At 46.0% G+C, this 16,323-nt stretch overlaps 1 protein-coding gene across 1 annotated transcript in view; it reads left to right on the plus strand.

Moving 5' to 3' along the window:
- Positions 1–16,323, plus strand: part of LOC124803240 (gamma-aminobutyric acid type B receptor subunit 2) — a 431,083-nt gene that overhangs the window by 404,747 nt on the left and 10,013 nt on the right. The window contains exons 20-21 of the mRNA XM_047264421.1: positions 5,457–5,656; positions 5,714–5,845. Of these exons, the coding sequence (XP_047120377.1) occupies positions 5,457–5,656; positions 5,714–5,845 (332 nt within the window). The remainder of the gene's footprint in view (positions 1–5,456; positions 5,657–5,713; positions 5,846–16,323) is intronic.

The following is a 16,323-nucleotide window of genomic DNA, read 5'->3' on the forward strand; positions in this document are numbered from 1 at the left end:
CTGTCTTCCTCTACAGCTTTTGCCCTCTACCGCTCCCTCTAGTACCATGGAAATCATTCCCTCATGTCTTAGCAGATGTCCTATCATCCTGTCCCGTCTCCTTATCAGTGTTTTCCACATATTCCTTTCCTCTCTGATTCTGCGTAGAACCTCCTCATTCCTTACCTTATCAGTCCACCCAATTTTCAACATTCGTCTGTAGCACCACATCTCAGATGCTTCGATTCTCTTCTGTTCCGGTTTTCCCACAGTCCATGTTTCACTACCATACAATGCTGTACTCCAGACGTACATCCTCAGAAATTTCTTCCTCAAATTAAGGCCGGTATTTGATATTAGTAGACATCTCTTGGCCAGAAATGCCTTTTTTTGCCATAGCGAGTCTGCTTTTGATGTCCTCCTTGCTCCGTCCGTCGTTGGTAATATTACTGCCTAGGTAGCAGAATTCCTTAACTTCATTGACTTCGTGACCATCAATCCTGATGTTAAGTTTCTCGCTGTTCTCATTTCTACTACTTCTCATTACCTTCGTCTTTCTCCGATTTACTCTCAAACCATACTGTGTACTCATTACATTGTTCATTCCGTTCAGCAGATCATTTAATTCTTCTTCACTTACAGTCAGGATAGCAATGTTATCAGAGAATCGTATCATTGATATCCTTTCACCTTGTATTTTAATTCCACTCCTGAATCTTTCTTTTATTTCCATCATTGCTTCCTCGATGTACAGATTGAAGAATAGGGGCGAAAGGCTACAGCCTTGTCTTACACCCTTCTTAATACGAGCGCTTCGTTCTTGATCGTCCACTCTTATTATTCCCTCTTGGTTGTTGTACATATTGTATATGACCCGTCTCTCCCTATAGCTTACCCCTACTTTTTTCAGAATCTCGAACAGCTTGCACCATTTTATATAGTCGAACGCTTTTTCCAGGTCGACAAATCCTATGAAAGTATGTTGATATTTCTTTAGCCTTGCTTCCATTATTAGCCGTAACGTCAGAATTGCCTCTCTCGTCCCTTTACTTTTCCTTAAGCCAAACTGATCGTCACCTAGCGCATTCTCAATTTTCTTTTCCATTCTTCTGTATATTATTCTTGTAAGCAGCTTCGATGCATGAGCTGTTAAGCTGATTGTGCGATAATTCTCGCACTTGTCAGCTCTTGCCGTCTTCGGAATTGTGTGGATGATGCTTTTCCGAAAGTCAGATGGTATATCGCCAGACTCATATATTCTACACACCAACGTGAATAGTCGTTTTGTTGCCACTTCCCCCAATGATTTTAGAAATTCTGATGGAATATTATCTATCCCTTCTGCCTTATTTGACCTTAAGTCCTCCAAAGCTCTTTTAAATTCCGATTCTAATACTGGATCCCCTATCTCTTATAAATCGACTCTTGTTTCTACTACTATCACATCAGACAAATCTTCACCTTCGTAGAGGCTTTCAATGTATTCTTTTCACCTATCTGCTCTCTCCTCTGCATTTAACAGTGGAATTCCCGTTGCACTCTTAATGTTACCACCGTTGCTTTTAATGTCACCAAAGGTTGTTTTGACTTTCCTGTATGCTGAGTCTGTCCTTCCGACAATCATATCTTTTTCGATGTCTTCACATTTTTCCTGCAGCCATTTCGTCTTGGCTTCCCTGCACTTCCTATTTATTTCATTCCTCAGCGACTTGTATTTCTGTATTCCTGATTTTCCCGGAACGTGTTTGTACTTCCTCCTTTCATCAATCAACTGAAGTATTTCTTCTGTTACCCATGGTTTCTTCGCACTTCCTCCTTTGATCAATCAACTGAAGTATTTCTTCTGTTACCCATGGTTTCTTCGCAGCTACCTTCTTTGTACCTATGTTTTCCTTCCCAACTTCTGTGATGGCCCTTTTTAGAGATATCCATTCCTCTTCAACTGTACTGCCTGTATCTATAGCGTTAGAGAACTTCAAACGTATCTCGTCATTCCTTAGTATTTCCGTATCCCACTTCTTTGCGTATTGATTCTTCCTGACTAATGTCTTGAACTTCAGCCTACTCTTCATCACTACTATATTGTGATCTGCTCCTGGGTACGCCTTACAATCCAGTATCTGATTTCGGAATCTCTGTCTGACCATGATGTAATCTAATTGAAATCTTCCCGTATCTCCCGGCCTTTTCCAAGTATACCTCCTCCTCTTGTGATTCTTGAACAGGGTATTCGCTATTACTAGCTGAAACTTGTTACAGAACTCAATTAGTCTTTCTCCTCTTTCATTCCTTGTCCCAAGCTCATATTCTCCTGTAACCTTTTCTTCTACTCCTTCCCCTACAACTGCATTCCAGTCGCCCATGACTATTAGATTTTGGTCACCCTTTACATACTGCATTACCCTTTCAGTATCCTCATACACTTTCTCTATCTGTTCATCTTCAGCTTGCGACGTCGGCATGTATACCTGAACTATCGTTGTCGGTGTTGGTCTGCTGTCGATTCTGATTAGAACAACCCGGTCACTGAACTGATCACAGTAACACACCCTCTGCCCTACCTTCCTATTCATAACGAATCCTACACCTGTTACGCCATTTTCTGCTGCTGTTGATATTACCCGATACTCATCTGACCAGAAATCCTTGTCTTCCTTCCACTTCACTTCACTGACCCCTACTATATCTAGATTGAGGCTTTGCATTTCCATTTTCAGATTTTCTAGTTTCCCTACCACGTTCAAGCTTCTGACATTCCACGCCCCGACTCGTAGAACGTTATCCTTTCGTTGATTATTCGATCTTTTTCTCATAGTAACCTCCCCCTTGGCCATCCCCTCCCGGAGATCCGAATGGGGGACTATTGCGGAATCTTTTGCCAATGGAGAGATCATCATGACACTTCTTCAATTACAGGCCACATGTCATGTGGATACACGTTACGTGTCTTTAACGCAGTGGTTTCCATTGCCTTCTGCATCCTCATGTCGTGGATCATTGCTGATTCTTCCGCCTTCAGGGGCAATTTCCCACCCCTAGGACAAGAGAGTGCCCTGAACCTCTATCCGCTCCTCCGCCCTCTTTGACAAGGCCGTTGGCAGAATGAGGCTGACTTCTTATGCCGGAAGTCTTCGGCCGCCAATGCTGATTATTTATCGAAATTTTGGCAGTGGCGGGGATCGAACCCGGGACCGAAGTCGTTTTGATTATGAATCAAAGACGCTACCCCTAGAACAAAAAAAAGTTCACAAAATGTCCGACAGATGGCGCTGGACACCAAAACGTCAGTGACTGCGCATGACAATCGTGTATAAAAGGAGCTGTAACGAGAGAGAGAATCAGACGCGCCAGCAGTCGCAGCATGTTGACGTTATCCGAAAAGGCGCTTTTAGTGAAGCTGTATTATCAGAATGGGGAATGTGCTACTACAGCGTTACGATCTTATCGCCATAGGAAGGGGAATGGAACGGGTAAACATCCGTTGACAAATGCAGCTGCGGCGAAAATGACTTCGAAGTTCGAAGCCACGGGTTGTTTAGACGATAGACCCGGTAGTGGCCGACCGAGCACAAGCCGCAATGCTGCTGAGACAGTTCAGGAAGAAATGGAGACTGTAGCGGGTTCGTCTATGCACGGGGAAGTCAGCGCTCGTGCAGTCGTACGTCGCACCGGCATTCCATACACTACTGTTTGGTTGGCACATAGGCGTGCCATCCGATGCTATCCGTACAAAATCCATCGGCATCATGAACTGTTACCTGGTGATTTAGTGAAGCGCAGGTCATTTGCGGTGTGGGCGTTTCAAAAGACGGCGGAAGATGACGATTGGTTGAGTAACGTGTTGTGGACCCACGATGCTCATTTCACCCTCCAAGGGTCTGTCAACGCCCACATTTGCAGAATTTGGGCTACCGAAAATCCTAGAACTGTCGTGGAAACTCCATTGGACGACAGAAAGTGACGGTATGGGTTGGATTTACCATATCTACCGTTATCGGGCCTTTTTTCTTCGAGGAAATGCGTGATTCTGGTTTTGTAACTGCTACCGTGATGGGTGAGAGGTACGCCGGTATGTTACAGAATCGCATCATCCCTAGCCTGGCTGATAAACACCTGCTGGAACGTACGATGTGTATGTAGGATGGCGCTCCACCCCATATTGCTAGACGCATGAAAGATCTCTTGCCCGCGTCGTTTGGTGATGATCGTGTGCTCAGCCGCCACTTTCGTCATGCTTGGCCTCCCAGGTCTCCGGACCTCAGTCCGAGCGATTACTGGCTTTGGGGTTACCTGAGGTCGCAAGTGTATCGTGACCGATCGACATCTCTAGGGAGGATGAAAGAAAACATCCGACGCCAATGCCACACCACTCCGGACATGCTTTACTGTCCTGTTCACATTATTCCTCGACTGCAGCTATTGTTGAGGATTGGTGGTGGATATATTGAACATTTCCTGTAAAGAACATCATCTTTGCTTTGTCTTACTTTGTTATGCTAATTATTGCTATTCTGAACAGATGAAGCGTCATCTTTCGGACATTTTTTGAACTTTTGTATTTTTTTGGTTCTAATAAAACCCCATGTCATTCCAAGCATGAGTGTCAATTTGTACCTCTTTATCTACATTATTCCCTGGTTTAATCAGTTTTCAAATTTATACTGACTATTTGATCACCACTTATGTGCAGAGGTTTCTTCATAGCCCCAAATCAGCAGAGGCCAAGTGAAGAATATACAATGGGTGTGGCAGTACCTGGAACTCCATTTCAGCGACGACAGTCATTGTTTTCCTGCTCGTATGGGGGACGAGAGTAGTCATGTTGCAAGTGCCACCAATCGACTGTGAATACTCACAGTGTTTACACTCTTCTTCTGCAGAAACCACCACGTCCAGCGCTATCTTTGGTAGTCACGCTCCATGTTGTCCTCTCACGTAATGACAGCACTCCGTCTTCAGACCACGAGTGACCTTCCGGGACCATCCGACCGCCGTGTCATCCTCACTGGAGGATGCGGATAGGAGGGGCATGAGGTCAGCACACCACTCTCCCGGTCGTTATGATGGTATTCTTGACCGAAGCCGCTACTATTCGGTCGAGTAGCTCCTCAATTGGCATCACGAGGCGGAGTGCACCACGAAAAATGGCAACAGAGCATGGCGTCTAGATGCTCACCCATCCAAGCGCCGACCACACCCGACAGCGCCTAACTTAGGTGTAGCACTAGAACCGGTGTATCCACTGCGGCAATGCCGTTGCCCACGTAATGATAGCAGTTGAGAAAATTGGCTATACTGTGCGGAGATTAACTTCTAGTGACTGGCCATCCTCCCGCCTTTAGACGTAGCTCCTACTTACTGGCAACTGTAATGAGGAGTCTAATGCCGCACTAAGAAGTGGATTGACGGGTCTGCGAGGAATGGATTTTAAGCGCGAGTGGCGGTACCCCACCTTGAGTGACCCACCCTGCCCGCAGGCAGCCCGTGCGTGCTGTCCAAGGAGGCGCTGCGGCGCGCCAGCGCGGGGGCGTCTCCGCGTCCGCGCGCCGGCATCCACCACCAGCACTCGCAGCCCAACCTGCCGTTCCGCGAGCGCGCCAAGGGGTCGCCGCGCTTCCCGCACCGCGTAGTGCCCACCTGCAGCCTGACGGCGCTCGACAGCCGGCGCAAGAGCAGCGCCAGCTTCGCGCAGCTGCTGCAGCAGCAGTACCAGCTGCAGGTGCAGCGCCGCCGCAGCAGCCACCACCACCACCTGCACGTGCGGCACGGCCACCAGCGCGCCGACCTGCTCGACAAGTGCCGCTCGCTCGAGGACGCCCGCTCCTTCCACTGCGGGTCGGCCGCTGCGCACGCTGCAGTCCACCAGGTACACCTGCCGCCGCCTGACTGGCCTCCGAACACGCCTTTCTACGACATCTTGAGGTATCGGGTATTCTGAGAGATATCAGCGTCGTTTAGCACGATAGTTCGATAGCCGGCCGGTGTGGCGGTGCGGTTCTAGGCGCTACAGTCTGGAACCGCGTGACCGCTACGGTCGCAGGTTCGAATCCTGCCTCGGGAATGGATGTGTGTGATGTCCTTATGTTGGTTAGGTTTAAGTAGTTCTAAGTTCTAGGGCCATTTGAACCATTTGATAGTTCGATAACATGCGTCGTTCTCTTCCTCAGCGGCTACGTCGTTGAAATATCATGCAAGAACAGCGCTGAAATCAGACTTAATACCCGAGACCTCAAGACGTCAACAGGTCGATGGTCAAATCTTAAGAATTACGCTGGTATCCAAATTTAAGCAACAAACAGAAATTTCGCAAGGTAGCCTTCCTTTTGCCCCAAAACAATGCAAGCATGTCACAGTAAAGTAGAAACACTGTAAAGAATCACCATCAGTTATCTGCTATATTAGCAGGTCCTTTGCCTCTCCATTTTCTGCGATCCATTGCTTCCTTCTTAAGGCTGCTGTATGTTGTACCGTCTATCATGTCATCCAGTATCTGGAATCTCTTCCTTCCTCGCTTCCTTTTCCCTTCTACATAACCTTCTAAAACTGTTTTTATCAGTCCGTCAGTATTTCTTAACATATGCCCAATCCAATTTCTTTTTGAAACTTCCTGGCAGATTAAAACTGTGTGCCCGACCGAGGCTCGAACTCGGGACCCTTGCCTTTCGCGGGCAAGTGCTCTACCATCTGAGCTACCGAAGCACGACTCACGCCCGGTACTCACAGCTTTACTTCTGCCAGTATCTCGTCTCCTACCTTCCAAACTTTACAGAAGCTCTCCTGCGAACCTTGCAGAACTAGCACTCCTGAAAGAAAGGATATAGCGGAGACATGGCTTAGCCACAGCCTGGGGGATGTTTCCAGAATGAGATTTTCACTCTGCAGCGGAGTGTGCGCTGATATGAAACTTCCTGGCAGATTAAAACTGTGTGCCCGACCGAGGTAGGAGACGAGATACTGGCAGAAGTAAAGCTGTGAGTAGGAGGCGTGAGTCGTGCTTCGGTAGCTCAGATGGTAGAGCACTTGCCCGCGAAAGGCAAGGGTCCCGAGTTCGAGTCTCGGTCGGGCACACAGTTTTAATCTGCCAGGAAGTTTCATATCAGCGCACACTCCGCTGCAGAGTGAAAATCTCATTCTGGCAATTTCTTTTTCTTCGCTTTATTTCATCTAGTAGCTGTCTTTACTCTCCCACTCTTTTCAGTACCTCTTCATTTTTTACTCTGTCCATCCAACTTATTCTTTCCATCTTCCGCCACGTCCAAATCTCAGAAGCCTCCAGCCTTTCTCTGTCTTTCTTCCTCATAGTCCATGTTTCAGCGCCATATAGCAGAACATTCCAGACAAGACATTTTATGGGGATCTTCTTTTGTTCTCTGTCCAGACCACTGCAGAAAATTCTCCTTTTCGTATAAAACGCCTCTTTTGTCATTGCTATCCTTGTTTTAATTTCTGTGGTGCACTTCCAGTCGGTGTATACCCTGCTTCCAAAATACTTAAAATTTTGCACCTGTACTACTATTTCTCCATTCAGCATAATTTTTATTTCCTTATTTCCTCCTAGTGTCAACACTTTTTTGGTGTTAATTTTCATTCCATACTTTTTTCCGTTAGTTTCAATGGTGTCCACCAAATCCTGTAATTCTTTTTCCCCTGTGGCTAGAAGGATCATCTCATCAGAAAATCTCAAACACCTTACTCTTCTTCCTCCAATTTCTACTCCTTTGTCATCTAATGATCATTGGTCAATCATATTTTCCAAGTAGAGGTTGAAAAGAGTGATGTAAAGAATACAGAATGGAAACAACTACAGCATGCCTAACGGTAGACAAAAATGTTCTTCATTTTCTTCCAACTTAACGGATTTGCACACACACATTTCAAAAACTGGTTAATGTACTCAGTGTGGGGTTCACCACCTCTGGCAGCAATACATCACTGACAACGACGGGACAAGCTTTGATTGATGTTATCAACCTCAGGTTGAGACAATAACGCCTATTCTACCTGCAGAGCTGCTCGCAAGTCTTAGAGAGTGGTTGATGCACGCTGACGTGATGAAACCCGTGTCCCTAATGTATCCCTAATTTTCTCTATGGGTCTCAAATCAGGAGAGCGAGCAGGCCACACCATGCGTGCAAATTCTTCCGTTTCCAAGAAAACAGCAACCACCTGTGCTCTATGAGATCGAGCATTATCGTCCATCAATACAAAGTCTGGGCCCATAGCACCTCACAACAGCGCTCCATGAGGCCTCACGCTCTCGTCACGATACGTGAAGGGATTTAAACCCCGACGTATCAATTTCATGAAGAGGTGCTTGAGTGATCCACATAATCCCTGCCCACACCATCAGAGACCTCCTCGATATCGATCTCTTTCCACAATGTTTGGCTCCCGAAACTGTGTTCCATGTTCCCTCCAGATGCGAACCCGTCGAAACTCACTCTTCAGACCAAATCTGGGTTCATCTGAGAAAAGAAAACTGGCCCACTGTTCGACCGTCCCAGTGGCATGTTGGCAGCTCCACCATTGAGGACAAGTCAAAGATACACATACAGCAGGTCTCCGACAGTAAAGGCCACTCTGCCGAAGCCTTCTGTACACTGTTTGCCTCCATAAAAAACGTCCGGTGAAAGCGCCAGGTCAGATACCAGCTGCCGTGCAGTACTAAAGCCGTCGGCACTCGGACCTCGCACCAGAACGTTGAGCGTTGAGCGTGCGAGTTTCTCACGTCATAGCGTGGAATAGCACGTTCGGGAGTCTTCCCGAATGTGCAGGGCAATATCTAGCAGGTCAGATATTCTGAGCGTGCGTCTGAGCGTTGACCAATGAGATGGCACAACGCCACCTACGTCACATCCACGCCATCTCCCTTCAGCACAGAGTTGTGAGGCGCCATATTGGCATTCATCTCAAACCTATACGTATATATGCCGTTTCTGAGCACCAGCAAATTGAGAATCACTCGAAAACCCGTTATTAACTGTGTGATTCGTTGCAAAAAATGAGAAACATCTTATTCGTGGCGAAAGTATTATTGTACCCTGCGTTTATGAGACTATGCCATTTGAAGGCAACGACACACTGAGGATCCACCAAAAACGCATTTTTCTGGGTACAATTTGTTATAATTAAATTTCAATTAGTAACGTAGCTACGATTAAAGCTTTTAACAACTGAGAATCCGCCAGGTATGACTATCTGAGGTTTGTTGTCATTTTTTAGCACAGTGAGTAGCGTTACCGACTTCTACCGAAATGCTCGTAATGCCGATGGTTCCCGTCTCGTCCGATCTAATCCCCCCCCCCCCCCCCCCCTAAAATTTGCGTAGTAGGTTCTGACGAATTATTAGTTTAATATACGAGGGTTATTCCAAAAGTAAGGTCCGATTGATTGCCAAATTGAAACCACAATGAACATCAGAAATGTTTTACTTGTAACAATTAGCTACACCTTTCAGCTACTTCTCTACGTAGTCGCCGTTCTGACTTAGACTTTTGTCATAGCGTTGTACCAACTTTTCAATAGCCTCATCATAGAAGGCAGCCGCCAGTGCTTTCCGCCAATTCTCCACGCTGGCCTACACCTCGTTGTCTGTGTCAAAATGTTGTCGTCAAAGACAGCGGTTCATGTGACCAGAGATGAAACTCAGGGGGAGACAATTGCGGACTGTATTGTGGGTAATCTAACATTTCCATTTGAAAACGATGCAGGAGCATCTTCATTGCCCCTGCAGAATGCGGCTGAGAATTGTCGTGAAGACGAAACAGCACGACAGTTATGTAATGTTGGCTGCATAGCTTCAGGCGAAATTTCTCACCAGGCCCTCGTACTTGGTGGCAGACACTATTTTCTAGACATCTTTACGCACTCACTGCGAGCTCAGAAATGAGAAGAGCGACGTGATGCTAACTGGGGTTATACTAGAGACACTACCCAACACATCTGTGCAAAGCTTTATCGGATTTTCATAGTCGATTCCATTTTGCGACCGATTGGACCTTACTTTTGGAATAACCCTCGTAAGTATGTACTATAGTAATTGATGTTACGTAAATACAAGTTCACCTCTTTATGAGGAGTGAGTTTGTTCGATTGGCTTAATCTACAGGACTGCTTGCGCTACTTGTATAACGATATTTTCCTCCTTTTTCTTTTACGTTTCTTAATTCACACGTTGCAAATATTCTGCTACTGGATAGGAACAGTGATGAAGTATGAATGACCTTAGGGTTTTACTAAAATGTGGGAATGGTGAAATAATGCTTATCTTACGTGTAGAACTATTGCAAATTTGTATCTACATCTACATCTACATACATACTCCGCAAGCCACCTGACGGTGTGTGGCGGAGGGTACCTTGAGTACCTCTATCGGTTCTCCCTTCTATTCCAGTCTCGTATTGTTCGTGGAAAGAAGGATTGTCGGTATGGTTCTGTGTGGGCTCTAATCTCTCTGATTTTATCCTCATGGGCTCTTCGCGAGATATACGTAGGAGGGAGCAATATACTGATTGACTCTTCGGTGAAGGTGTGTTCTCGAAACTTTAACAAAAGCCTGTACCGAGCTACTGAGCGTCTCTCCTGCAGAGTCCTCCACTGTAGTTTATCTATCATCTCCGTAACGCTCTCGCGCTTACCAAATGATCCTGAAACGAAGCGCGCTGCTCTCCATTGGATCTTCTCTATCTCTTCTATCAACCCTATGTGGTGCGGATCCCACATTGCTGAGCAGTATTCAAGCAGTGGGCGAACAAGCGTACTGTAACCTACCTCCTTTGTTTTCGGACTGCATTTCCTTACGATTCTTCCAATGAATCTCAGTCTGGCATCTGCTTTACTGACGATCAACTTTATATGATCATTCCATTTTAAATCACTCCTAATGCGTACTCCCAGATAATTTATGGAATTAACTGCTTCCAGTTGTTGACCTGCTATTTTGTGGTTAAATGATAAGGGATCTATCTTTCTATGTATTCGCAGCACATTACACTTGTCTACATTGAGATTCAACTGCCATTCCCTGCACCATGCGTCAGTTCGCTGCAGATCCTCCTGCATTTCAGTACAATTTTCCATTGTGACAACCTCTCGATACACCACAGCATCATCTGCAAAAAGCCTCAGTGAACTTCCGATGTCATCCACAAGGTCATTTATGTATATTGTGGATAGGAATGGTCCTATGACACTCCCCTGCGGCACACCTGAAATCACTCTTACTTCGGAAGACTTCTCTCCATTGAGAATGACATGCTGCGTTCTGTTATCTAGGAACTCTTCAATCCAATCACACAATTGGTCTGATAGTCCATATGCTCTTACTTTGTTTATTAAACGACTGTGGGGAACTGTATCGAACGCCTTGCGGAAGTCAAGAAACACGGCATCTACCTGGGAACCCGTGTCTATGGCCCTCTGAGTCTCGTGGGCGAATAGCGCGAGCTGGGTTTCACATGACCATCTTTTTCGAAACTCATGCTGATACCGCACTGTTTGTAACAGAACTTTTATAAGCCTGTGTCCTTACTTATTGGATATGGTACTTTCCTTTTCGTCTTAAAACATGTACATGGATGCTGAAGTTTTTATTTGTGTATATTACATATAGAACAACGTGACTAGCCTATGGGCAATGGAGGAAATGTACGTTTTGATAGAGTTAATGTGGGAATCTTACACGCACCCGTTTAGTAAACAGTGTGATTTACGAGCTAGAAACATCCGGCAACTGTTGCCGGAGTGCGTTGTGATCGCTTATACCATACTGGGGCCCACGTATCGTATGCACAAGTCGCATCGTTCCTGAGCGTTCAGCAGCACGTTGAACTCAGCACGCTCAAAGTTGACGTTCGACAGCACGGTCCGTGTGCCGACGACTTAAGACAGTATCGTCGTGCTCTTACAGGTCCTCTCTTTCTGATGTTACATGTGGTCGCCCTGCCCTGGGCTTCGCGATACAGTTTCGTTCTATATAAACTGTCGCCACATCCGAAAAACAAGAGAACGATTCACGTTAAGCCATTGTGCCACATCAGTTTGCGAATATCCTATTCCATTCTTCCTATGGCCGTCCACCGCAGAAAGTCTGTAGGCGTCTTGTCTGCGCCATACTGCACCGTCTATGACTGTGTACACGGTGATTGTGGACGTGGGACTACTCATCAAACACTACCACGATTGATCATACAATGTAGGCTTTCACGGCCGGTATTGTCTTCACTTAAAAATTCCAGGCTGATAGGCCGTGGTCGATGTATAAAGCTCTTCCCTATCGAGATTGACAAACATCGTAATAATTTTAACAGGAAAGACGAAGGTGTTAAACTGGATCAAATTTGGATGTCAGCGTTGCACCGCAAGCTTGACGATCGATTACTTTCAATCGCGAATGTTGGCATTACCAGAGACTGTCTCATAGCCGACGCCACATGATAGACAGTGGTGCCCTCTGTACTGCCTATATAATCAGCGCTTCCTCGAGTTCTCCTTGTAGTTCGCCGCTTTACCTCGGAGGACGTCTCCCTCTCCCGCAGTCGGAGACGAAACGTCAGGGGAGAGTTTTATACGACCACGGCCTATCAGCCCGGAGGTTTTAAGTGAAGACTACCACGATTGATAGGTGCCCTGACGCCATCATCAGCATCGTTGTCAGTTGAACCGGAATGCCATCTTCCGTGGAGAACACGATCGTACGGACATACGTTGACAGTTTGTGTGATTATATTGTGAATTAGCCACATGACGGGGAAATAGCGATATGTTGCTCTAATTTTGGACACCAGTGTGCATACCATTTTATGTTTTTCGGACAGACATGAAGTTTTCTTAAAATTCTATGCCACCCCAAGTTATTCGTACTGGCGACAAGTCGGTGGAACCTTGCCGCAACTCAATGTTACAAAGCTTGAAAGAGCTACGCTGAAGCATACACGCTTTTTCAAATGCCTTGGGGATCAAGATGCGGTTTCAACTGTATTCAATCATTCTTTTTATTATCAGATCGCAAACGGCTTAGTGCCACTGAAAACCACATCCTCAGGTAACATCTACATAGCAACGAATTAAGAAAAAGTAACAGACGCTAAAATATCCAACAATACGAAAAAATTAAAAAAAAAAACAAAAAAACAAAAAAACAAACAGACGAAATTGTGCTCACCTCATTACGTTATAACAGTTAAGTAGCCCGGAACGTGGAACCCAGACCAAGCTAATAAACCACTAAATGGCTGTATGTCAATGAATCAAGATCATCTGGACATAGGAATTCAAGCCCACAACGGTCTGTAGGGCCTCAACAAATTAAATTACTGAAATCTACTGGTAACACGAAGATACATAAAAAACGATATAAGGATGTGATGAGCGGCTCTTGTAAAGAACAGAGAGGGTACTTGCAGTGCAGTCTCGCTGTAGCCCAAAAAGTTGGACCACGTGTATCGAGCAAGAAGCTTATTAACGAAGAAGGTGATGTAAAGAAAATGAACACCTAGCACAACTGCATTTTGTGCTCATTCCTGGAGCACGGTATTTGATCTTCTCATTCCCTGTTAGTTAGCCTCTTGTTTGATAAACATGGTGCACTCTAATTTTGGGGAAATTGCGCAACTTCTCTCTCCCTCTGTGCTTTAAACCAGCCGCTCTTCAAGTTTCTATAAAGTTTTTAAATGTGTGTTCGTGTTAGCAGTCTACTGCCATTACGATGGTAACATCAGGAGCGCCCTAGGGAAGTGTGATAGGACCGTTGCGGCTTTCTATACAGGGTGAAAAGTATTTAAACCGACAAACTCTGGGAGGTTGTAGGGAACATCAAAACAAATATTTTTCCCTAATGTCATTTTTTACTATGAGGAGTATTTAAACCGGCGGAGACCGTATTACACTCTTCAGTTGTTAGAGGCTGTATTACGAAATTCAGTTGTAGGCAACTGCTGTCCACCAGTATAGTAGTGCATTGTTTCTGGTTACTAATGGAGCGATACACCTGGAGTAAGTACACTGAATGGTTGGTGCGTACTGCGTAGCGCACCACAACGGACGAGCTACACAGCGGGTTTATCAACAACAATATCCTAATCGCCGCATCATACGACCTTTGCTGCTGTGTACCAACGTCTGCGTGAGACCGGGTCATTTAGCAGAATACCTGGACAGGAACGCCGTCGCACGGTAAGAACGCTGCAATTTGTGGAAGTTGTCTTTCAGCATGTGGAGCGGGATCCCCCAGTCAGCACTCGTGCAATTACACGTAACATGGGACGAATCAGACGAATGTAAGAACAGTCCTTCGACAGCAGTTGTTACGTCCATTTCACTTACAGCGTGTCCACAACCGGGAACCAGTTGATTATCCACCCAGAACACAGTTTTCGCAGTGGTACCTGGCACAGTTTGAAATGCATCCTACATTTCCATCCTCTGTGTTGTTTACCGATGAAGCAATGTTCGGCCGTGATGGAGTCTTCAACATGCACAATTCGCATGTTTGAAGTGAGGATAACCCACATGCCACAGTTACAAGCGCTCATTAAGTGCCGTTCTTTGTTAATGTGTGGGTCGGTGTTGTTGGTGACTGTTTAATTGGGCCGTATCTGCTACCTAGGCCATTAAATGGCAGGCACTATTACAATTTTCTCGCCACAGCATTGCCAGAATTGCTGGAAGACGTCACGCTCCCTACAAGACAACGCATGTGGTTCCAACATGAAGGGGCGCCGGCACATTTCAGTCGTCGTGTGCGTCGATTTATGGACCGATGGTTCCCAGAAACGTGGATTGGCACATGTGGTCCTGCACGATGGCCTGCTTGATCCCCAGACATGTCCCCTCTGGACATTTTTGTGTGGGGAGAGATGCGCAACCTTGTTTACGCAACTCCTGTTGCATCAGAAGAGGATCTGGTTGCTCGGATAGTAGGAGCAGCAGGAACAATTCAGGATACTCCTGGGGTTTTTGCCCGTGTCAGACAGAACATTATCCGACGGTGTAACCTTTGTTTAGAGTCAATGGAGGAATTTTTGAAAATCTATTGTAATTGAAATTGGGTTGTGTTAATGTGTTGTCTCTTGGACATAAAAAATGGAAAAGTGATGTTGGTTTAATTAATTTGCCGCCAGAGAAATCTTCCTCTACCGGTTTGAATAGTCCTCATAGGAAAAAATGATATTAGGGAAAAATATTTGTTTTAATGTCCCCTACAATCTCCCAGAGTTTTTCAGTTTAAATACTTTTCACCATGTATACATAAATGATCTGGCAGTCCGCGTGGGCAGCAATCTGCGGTTGTTCTCTTATCATGCAGTGATTTACAGGAAGGTGTGGAAGATAAGCGACTGTAGGTTGATACAAGATGACCTAGACAGAATTTCCAGTTGGTGTGATGAATGGCAGCTAGCTCTTAATGAAGGAATGAGGATGAGTAGGAAAAAGAAACCTGTAATTTTCGGATACAGTATTAGCAGTGTCCTGCTTGCAGCAGTCACGTTGTCACGTCCCAAGCGTGGGTATTGCGAGGGATTGAGCGACACGGTTCGTGAACGGGATTTAGCCGGTTGACCTTAGTGAGAGGGAGACTTTGATCTGGCTAAGATGTAGAAATCCCTGATGTGAAGGTACAAGGCTAGGAAGCGGATAGAATTAAAGTCTTGCTAACTTTAACAAATTGCAGTTTATTCTGAATGAATACAGATCACCCTATCTGCGTGGTGATTGCATTCACAGGGAGGCCACGTCTAATACAGAGACTGTGACTGACTCCACCGTTCCGACTGCCTACTAGAAGCTCTACAATATTTCCTAGCACCCTACGTTAGAGTCCCGCGGCTACGCCCTAACGCTCTCCAGCGACTATCTCCGGCTGCCTGCCTACAGCCCGTTCCTAAGGCCAAGTCGGCTGCTGCTATCACTCTGACTAACGACAAGAAGAGCCCCAGAGCGGCGTGCTCTCGGGTTTTGTTAGCGTTCCCCCTTCGACCCCGCCAGCGCTTGGCATGACGTAGCGTCGAAGGCAACGTGTCCTTATTTGGTATCGTTAAAGCATTGTTGTTGCTATTGTTCTTCAGAGGCTGAGTGGAGGGGCAGAGGCGCCTCTCCCTATATGGTCACGCACTGCGTCCTGAGCCCTTCATTGGCTCCTCATGACGTAGGGCGGTCCCCACCAAGGGCCCTCTTTCTTTCTCTCTCCACTCCCAGACCTCTCTCTCTAGCCAGGAATGCTTACTGTTGATACTTTTTAATTGATTGCTTATCATGAGTCCCTACACAGACCTTCGTTTGTATCTGCTGGCTGTTTGCTTTCTTATCAAGCGCCGCTGCCCAGCAGTTTGACTTCCGCCTCGGCTG

This window comes from Schistocerca piceifrons, chromosome 6 (assembly GCF_021461385.2).
Source record: "Schistocerca piceifrons isolate TAMUIC-IGC-003096 chromosome 6, iqSchPice1.1, whole genome shotgun sequence".
NCBI lineage: Eukaryota > Metazoa > Arthropoda > Insecta > Orthoptera > Acrididae > Schistocerca > Schistocerca piceifrons.